The sequence below is a fragment of the Malaclemys terrapin genome, chromosome 23 (genome assembly GCF_027887155.1).
Source record: "Malaclemys terrapin pileata isolate rMalTer1 chromosome 23, rMalTer1.hap1, whole genome shotgun sequence".
Classification (NCBI taxonomy): Eukaryota; Metazoa; Chordata; order Testudines; family Emydidae; genus Malaclemys; species Malaclemys terrapin.
In genome coordinates, this window is record NC_071527.1 from 18,892,795 (window position 1) to 18,900,575 (window position 7,781).

General features: G+C 52.3%; 1 protein-coding gene across 1 annotated transcript in view; it reads left to right on the forward strand.

Annotated features, from left to right (window-relative positions):
- The window catches only part of TYK2 (tyrosine kinase 2), a 28,909-nt gene extending 23,189 nt beyond the window's left edge, over positions 1-5,720 (forward strand). The window contains exons 21-24 of the mRNA XM_054012580.1: positions 282-454; positions 1,131-1,248; positions 1,362-1,472; positions 2,277-5,720. Coding sequence (XP_053868555.1) covers positions 282-454; positions 1,131-1,248; positions 1,362-1,472; positions 2,277-2,411 — 537 coding nt within the window. The 3' untranslated portion in view covers positions 2,412-5,720. The remainder of the gene's footprint in view (positions 1-281; positions 455-1,130; positions 1,249-1,361; positions 1,473-2,276) is intronic.
- Positions 5,721-7,781: the final 2,061 nt, after the last annotated feature.

The window sequence follows — 7,781 nt, forward strand, 5'->3', positions numbered from 1 at the left end:
TGTCACTGCCTGGGGGAAAAGGGGCTACACCGTGCGTCTGTGCCACTCCAGAGCTGGGAGGGGAGTGGGGGGCTGGGGAAACAAACGATTGTGCAGTGCAATGTCCAGGGAAGGAGTGGGGTCTAGTGGCTAGAGCAAGGGGTCTGGGCGCTGGGACTCCTGGGTTCTATCCCCAGTTCTGTCACAGACTCTCCATGTGACCTTGGGCCAGTCCCCGTCTCTCCAGATGCTTCATGGTCCTGGCTGCAGAATGGGGATAATCCGGTGTTTGCTCTCCACAGGGCATGGCTTACCTGCACTCCCTGCACTACATCCACAGGGACCTGGCTGCTAGGAACGTGCTGCTGGAGAACGAGAACGTGGTGAAGATTGGTGATTTCGGACTGGCCAAAGCCATCCCCGAAGGGCATGAATATTACCGCGTCTGCGAGGATGGAGACAGTCCCGTCTTCTGGTAAGCGTTGTGGGGTCCCCATGTTTCCCCTCTGAGGGCAATGCCGGTAGCTTGCTAGCCATCCCAGTGCCCTGGTGAATCTGCATTGTACGGAGCTGACTAGTCGGCCCCCTCTTGTTAATGGAGAGGGTTGGCCTGATTTAAAATACAGGTCCCAGCATGGCTCAAGTTGGAGCATTGTATGCTGGGACCTGTAGTCTTTGTGAGCCACCCAGGTGAGTGGCCTCGGGCCACGTGCGACCTGTGGTGGAAAAGCAAATTCAGTAACACCTGGAGGCTGTGCGCCCTGAGGATAGGTCTGCAGCGCAGCCATGGTGAGGACGCCTGGGTAACCAGTATCTGTGCCGCCTCCTCCCTCGGCGACTGCCAGAGCAAGTCTGCCCAGAGACTGCGTCTGAATGTGACAGCTTCCTTCTGTACGTTCCCTGCCATGCCAAAGATGTGGCTGGGGGAGCCCTGAGGAATGGGATCCTGCCATCCGTGCCGGGTCTGGCCTGGGACACTCTGGGATGCTGTGCAGGGCCATGACGCAGAATCTCTGTTGTGAGCCCCTCGGAGCTCAAGTGCCGTTTTTGGAGGGATTCTTGCCACGCTCTGGCTGTGGGTCCCTTGTGCTGATGCCCTGTGGTTGCAGCTGTAGCTTGATGGTGCCCGTCTCCCCTGCCCCACCCTGCAGGTACGCCATGGAGTGCCTGAAGGAGTGCAAGTTCTATTACGCCTCCGACGTCTGGTCCTTCGGTGTCACTCTCTACGAGCTCCTGACACGCTGCGACTCCAGCCAGAGCCCCCCTGTGGTGAGTGGAGAGGGACTCACGGGGGCTTTCCTGCTCCTGGGGTTGGAGTTTGCTGAACAAGTAACAAGCGGGACCCTCCCCCACCAACCTGCTTTGTTCTCCCTCCCTCTTAGAAATTCATCGAGATGATCGGCGCGACTCAGGGTCAGATGACCGTGCTGAGGCTGATCGAGCTGCTTGACAGGGGGAAGAGGCTCCCAAGCCCGAAGGACTGTCCTTGTGAGGTGAGGCTGTCGGGGTGTAGTCAGCGCTGAGCGGTGCCTGTTAATAACGTCATGCAGTGCTACAGCCCGTTCCATCCCACCGGGACCCCAAGTGCTCCACAGACTATACAGGGATCACTTCTTGGAATGTGGCCACCTCTCCTGTGGGACGTGATGGCTGCTTCCCGCTGCTCAGCAGCCTAGGACAGGAAGGGAAGAATCCCTTTCCCCCACGATGCCCGGGATAGCACCACAGCTGTATAGGTGCTGGGCTTAGGCAGGCCCTCGATGAGCAGAAATACGCAGGTTGCGGACTGGCGTGGCAGGCAGAGAGACTGCCTCGCTAACGGGGGCTTTGCCTCCAGAGGGCCTGGCTAAAGACTAATTGCCTTCACTCTGATTAGGAATGGAAGCAGTAGGTCGGCCTGTCCCCTACACGCTGCTAAAAGAATGCAGGGTGAAATCTGGCCCCTGCCGAAGTCAGTGAGAGCTCTCCCTGGGATTCCACTCAGACTGGGCAAACTTGAAGCCTCACCAGCCAGCCGCCCTGCCCTGGGCAGGGGCTGTATCCTCCAACGCCCATGGCCAGAGGCAGAGAGAACCCTCAGCTAGCGGAATAAGGGAGCAGTGGTGGCTTTTGTTACTTCGGTTTGGTTTTGATAGGCTTCGGAGCAGAGGAGGGTGCATGTCGGCCAGAGGGCCGTTCCACTGCCTGCTAACGGGCCTGTTCCCGACTGCCTTCCGGCTCAGGGTGGGGGCGGCTGCTTTGAGTTGTGGGTTTGATTTGTGCTCGGCCTGCCTTTTAACTGTTCTTCCCTTCCTCAGATATACTGCTTAATGAAAAACTGCTGGGAATCCGAAGCTTCCTTCCGCCCAGCGTTCAAGAACCTCGTCCCCATCCTGAAGAACTTCCACGAGAAATACAAGGCTCAGGCCCCCTCGGTCTTCAGCGTGTGTTGAGTGGGATGCTTGGGAACTTGCTCGGGGAAGGACCACAGCTGTCTTCAGCTGGAAACTCTCTGGCGGAGAGGCCACTCTGAAGTGCTGGGGAGGGTTGGGACTTCACTTGCTGCCTCGGTGCCTGCTGCTGCGCGGCACCGTCCTACTCGATCCAGTAGACCGTGTCGTGGAGTCCAGGGAACCTGCCCTGTAAGCAGAGATGCTGGCGAAGCTTGTCTTGCCACTTCTGAAGTACGGACCTGCTGCTTTGGCCTGGATTCCTAGGCTCTCCAGGCAGGTGGATTTTAATCCTGGAAAGTGGTTTCCTTCTAGGCTATGGAGCTCGAGGAAGCTGTGGGGCTGTCTAGCAACCAGGCCAAACTGCCTTCCTGGCGCATCTCATGGAACCTCCTGGCTTATGTCAGCGCTGTGCAGTCAGAGCCCTGTGCGCGTTGAAAGGGGCGGACGTGTGAAAAAGCCTCCGTGGAGCCGAACCCGCTGCATCTCGGGCCGCCATCAGGAACTCCTAATGCCTTTGCAGGGAGCTGTGAGGGCAGAGGCTGGAGCTTGAGGGGTGGGTACTGCTGTGGGTACAGGCCTGAATTTAGCCCTGTAACGCTGCATCTGGGGCAAGGGGAGGGAGGGGGTGCACGGTTAAGGCCGCTGCCGAGTGAGGGCTCGAAGCATCATTTAAAAAGGATACAGTGGGCTCACGCCTGCTCCCTCCTCCAGCTGGACAGGGGCTCCCAGCCTGCCCTGCTCTGTGGTGCTTTTGCAGCTCAGGGGAACGGGCCTCTCTTGGGCCTGTCCCCTGCCTGTTCTTCACTGATGCTTTGGTGGTTGAGCTTGGGAAAGCTCTGGCCCATCCTCTTGTGATCTTGCCCAGTTGGTACCATGAAGCACCACCGTGCCTGCTTCTGCTGGCAACCCCCGAGCACCAGCAGAGGTGCTCTACCCCTGGGACAGCGGCTGGCTTCCCATCGAAAGGCCCCTGAGGGGGCTGCCCTCTCCGCACTGCCTGCTGGGCTTGGCTTTCTCCAGTGCAGACCCCTCTCGCTCCACAGCAGCTGACCATGGCCTCTGCTGGCCCTTCAGTCAGAGGCCTTTTCTTTGCTCCGGGGTAGCCCTTTGATGCACTCCTGCAGCCTTGGCTGCCGCCCAGGGGGCAACAAGGGGAGGTCCTGTACCCCACTGTAAGGGCTGTTTGGGGTCCAGAGGGAGCATGTGTTGGCTACTGCCCCCATTCACGGGAAACCTCCCTGAACAGGCAGCAGCTGCCCCAGCCTGGCCGTCTGTCTCTCGAACGCCTCAGTGAGACTTCCTCCTGGGACGTACTGAGGCCGTTCACTCTGCTGCCGCCGTCCACATGCCAACCAAAGGTTTTTCCTGCCTCTCCTCTCCCAGGGACCACGCACTGTGAATTAGATCATGTGGTTGGGGGAGGGGGCTGGAGTCGTCTGGCCTTAAACCAAATCCGGATCAAAAGACAAGAACTGCCTTTATCTGCTCACCAAATCACAGTCCCACCCTGTCCTCTGGCCACTTAACGCCAGCGTTAGCGGAACTAGTCCTGAAAAAGCCAGTTCGCCCTTAAGCCCTGGTTGTGGGGCCGTGTCTAGAGAAGCAGGGCAAACACCATCCAGTCGAATGCCCTCTTCCTCAACAACAGGGACTGCTGAGGTCACGTGTTCTCGTCTTGATGTCTCAGATTGTCTCCATGCGCTGCAGAGACAGCTGCATTGCCACTTTCAGCTACGTTACAAAACCTGGTGGAGGGACGGCTCAAGCCCCGAATGAACAAGGCCTTAGCTCCATGCGCTGCCAACATCCACTCCTCCAGCAGGCCTGTAGCCTTCAGTGTTAGTTGCTCACTGTCTCACCTGAATGCCTGGAATGTATTTTGCGAAGGAAATGGGTCTGAGCTGTACCCAGCCCATCTGACTCTGCAGAACATTTGGGGTCTGTTGGTTCTCTCTTCTCGCCAGGGATGATCCCCGGCTTTGAGCAAGTGAACGTTTGTGGTACTTTATTACTAATGAAACATCAGCAGTTGGGTGTCTCAGTTGGTTCTTCTTTAAAATGTGATTCTGGGAGTCCGCTATCCCTCCATCTCTTGTAGCCACAGGCTAGAGAGCAGGTGATATTGCCTGGTGCTCAGCCTCCGAGCCGAACGGATTTCAGTACGGTCAAGGAGCCAAAGTCAATATGTTACCTGCACCAACGGAAATAAAGTCACTCAAGCGCCGATCCTGCTGACCCTGAGGTGTTCGCAGTCCAGGAAGGACTCTGGCATTGGAGCAGCCAGAGCTGCTCCCACTTCCTTCCCTGCCAGCTGGGCTGCAGCCGGGAAGGGACATCAGCAGCTCCAAGGGCACGTGGCTGTAGGTCAGACCTGCTCCCATGGTCTCCCATAGTAATGGGGCCAATGCTTCAGTTTAATAATCACAGGACACAGTCAGGGAATGCTCTTCCAATTCATAATCAGATGTGTTTTCTTAATACATTGAGGGCTACAGATTGGACACCACTGGCCAGCTACCGCATTGGACAGCTGTGGTCCCCTGACCTCTCTTCTAGGAGGCTGCTACGTAAGGAAATCTTCCTTTAGTATTTGTAACATACCTCTAGTCTTGCCTTTGTATCTTGCCACTATATTTCCACGTACACAGCTCTTCCCCTGACCAGTCTCTGTCTCCAAAGGCTTATTCACTCCTGCCCTGGACAACTAGTGAGGAATCTTCTAATGTGACCAATTTGTTGGGTTGGTTCAAAGTAAATAAAAGGCTTAGGAAGAGACTTGTGTGTATAAAAAGTGCAATGTTTTTGTAAAGGAAGGAGGATCATTTTGTTTGAGTTAGCAAGGGTCCCTCTTTCTAGAGGGAGGCCTTGGCTTTATTGTTCCTAAAATTACGCTGTTAAACTGTATAATGGTTGATTTCCCCACCCCTTATTTATTGTCTGCTATGTAAATGTCACTGAAATCACCTCTGCAGTGAGCCATGTGCCTGGAGTATGGAGCAACGCTGCCTGCCTCGTGGGGCCATCCTGCACCATGGTCTGCGTGTCGACCTTTACGCAAAAATGGACTTCAGCAATGTGCCTTGCGTCTTGCCGCTGTGCTGGAGCTGTGACTCCCTCTCCCCAGGGAGCATGGATGACTGAACAAGCTGCTGGCCAAAGCGCCTGTGTGTACAGAGACTTGTTTTCTATTGGACAGTGGGAGATGATTAATGTGAATGTCACTGGCCTCAGTGCTAATCTATTACTGGCTCGTATAACCTGTAGCTGGTAATATCCCTGAACTCTTCTTCAAATAAATTACTCTGTCCAGTACTGTCTCTTTTAAAATGCTGCTGCTCTGCCTGCACGTTCCCCTCTGAGAGATCCGCTTCCATAACAGATTGCTGAAGGAGGGCAGATGCTTGATGGAGTTATTTAACACTTACGGTTCTTAACTATGGATCCGGATCCCTTTGTGCTACGTGCAGTACGTGAACAAAAGGAAGGGGCAGTCTTTTTAGTGTGGGATTTGATTGATACAAATCTAAGGCTGCTGTTTCACTACACCCCCTCCTAGGGCAGAGCCTGTGCCACGCAGCACGTCCTTCTGTGTCCTGCATCGCGCAGAGCATCATAAAGCAGAGCGTTGAGGCAGGCCCTGCAAGAAGCTTTGAGCACTAGTGTGCGGCTGCTAGAGAAGTAATTTGCTGGCAGACTGGTGGTGTAAGGCCCGGACATCCCGATAAACACACTCTGCTTCCTCACCAGCTAAGAGCAGCTCACTCGTGAGGTCTGAGAGGCTTGTCTTGCAAGGGTGCTTAACCCCACAAAACCTGTCCAGGGTTGGAAGGAAGGGGGTTGAGAGGCAATTCATAGATTCCAAAGCTGGAAGGGACCATTGTGATCATCTAGTCTGACCTCCTGTATAATACAGGCCAGAGCTTTTCCCCCAAATAATTCCTAGAGTAGCTCTTAGACCATCATCTCATCGTGATTTAAAAATGGTCACTGATGGAGAATCCACCATGACCCCAGTAAAGTGTTCCAATGGTTAATTGCTCTCACCACTAAAAGGTAAGCTTTACTTCCAACGTCCAGCTGTTGCCTCGTGTTAGATTTTTCTCTACAAAAATGAAGAGCCCATTCTCAAATGTTTGTTCCCCATGTAGATACGTATAGACTGTTGTCAAGTCACCTCTTAACCTTCTCTGTTAAATAGGTTTAGCTCTTTGTATTTATCTTCTCACACAAAGGCAGCTTCTGACCCTTTAATCACTCATGGCTCCTCTCTGAACCGTCTGATTTATCAACATGTCTGAATTGTAGGCAGCCACCCTGGGCACAGGATTCCAGCAGCAGTTGTACCAGTGCCCAATACAGATGTAAAATAGCTTCTCTAGTCCTACTCACCATTCCCGTTTGTGTCCAAGATTGCATGAGCTCTTTTGGCCACAGCATTGCAGTGGGAGATATCTCCACCATGACCCCTAAAGCTTATTCAAAGTCACAGCTTCCCAAGATAGCCCCCATCCTGGAAGTATGGACTACATTTTTTGTTTCTAGATGTATACATTTATATATAGCTGTCTTAATACGCATTGTGTGCTTAACCAGTACACCAACCACTCCAGCGTGACTGGTCCTCATTTTATTTATCACTCTCCCAATGTGTGTGTCATCTGCAAACTTTATCAATGATTTTGTTTTCTTCCAGGTCCTTGATTTAAAAAAAAATAAAAAATTAGCTAGCATAGGGCCAAGAACCGATCCCCTTAAAAACTGCTTGATGATGATTCCCCATTTATAGTTACATTTTGAGACCTATCTGCCAGTTTTTAATGCCTTTAATGTGTACCATGTTACTTTTATATTCTAGTTTAATCAAAATGGGTGGTACCAGGTCTACAGAAGTCTAAGTATATTGCATCAGTACTATTACCTTTATCAACCAAACTCATAATCTCATCAAGAAAAAGATATCAAATTAGTCTGACAGGATCTATTTTCCATAAACTCATGTTGATTGATGTTAATTGTTACCCTCCTTTAATTCTATATTAATTGAGTGTCATATCAGCCATTCTGTTATCTTGCTTGAGAGTGATGTCTGGCTGAAGGCCTATAATTACCCAGGTCACCCTATTTACCCAATCTAAAAAGTGGCACACCACTGCTTTCTTCCAGTTTTCTGGAACTTCTCCAAGACTTATTAGATATCAATATTGACAGTCCACCAGACTCCTCAGCCAGCTGTTTTAAAACTTGTGGGTGCAAGTTATTTGACTGTGATGGTTTAAAAATGTCAACCTTCGGTGGCTTGTCTTTAATATTCTCCATAGGTACCAGTAGACTGGAAAGAGTTACCAGCATATGATGAGACTATATAATTAT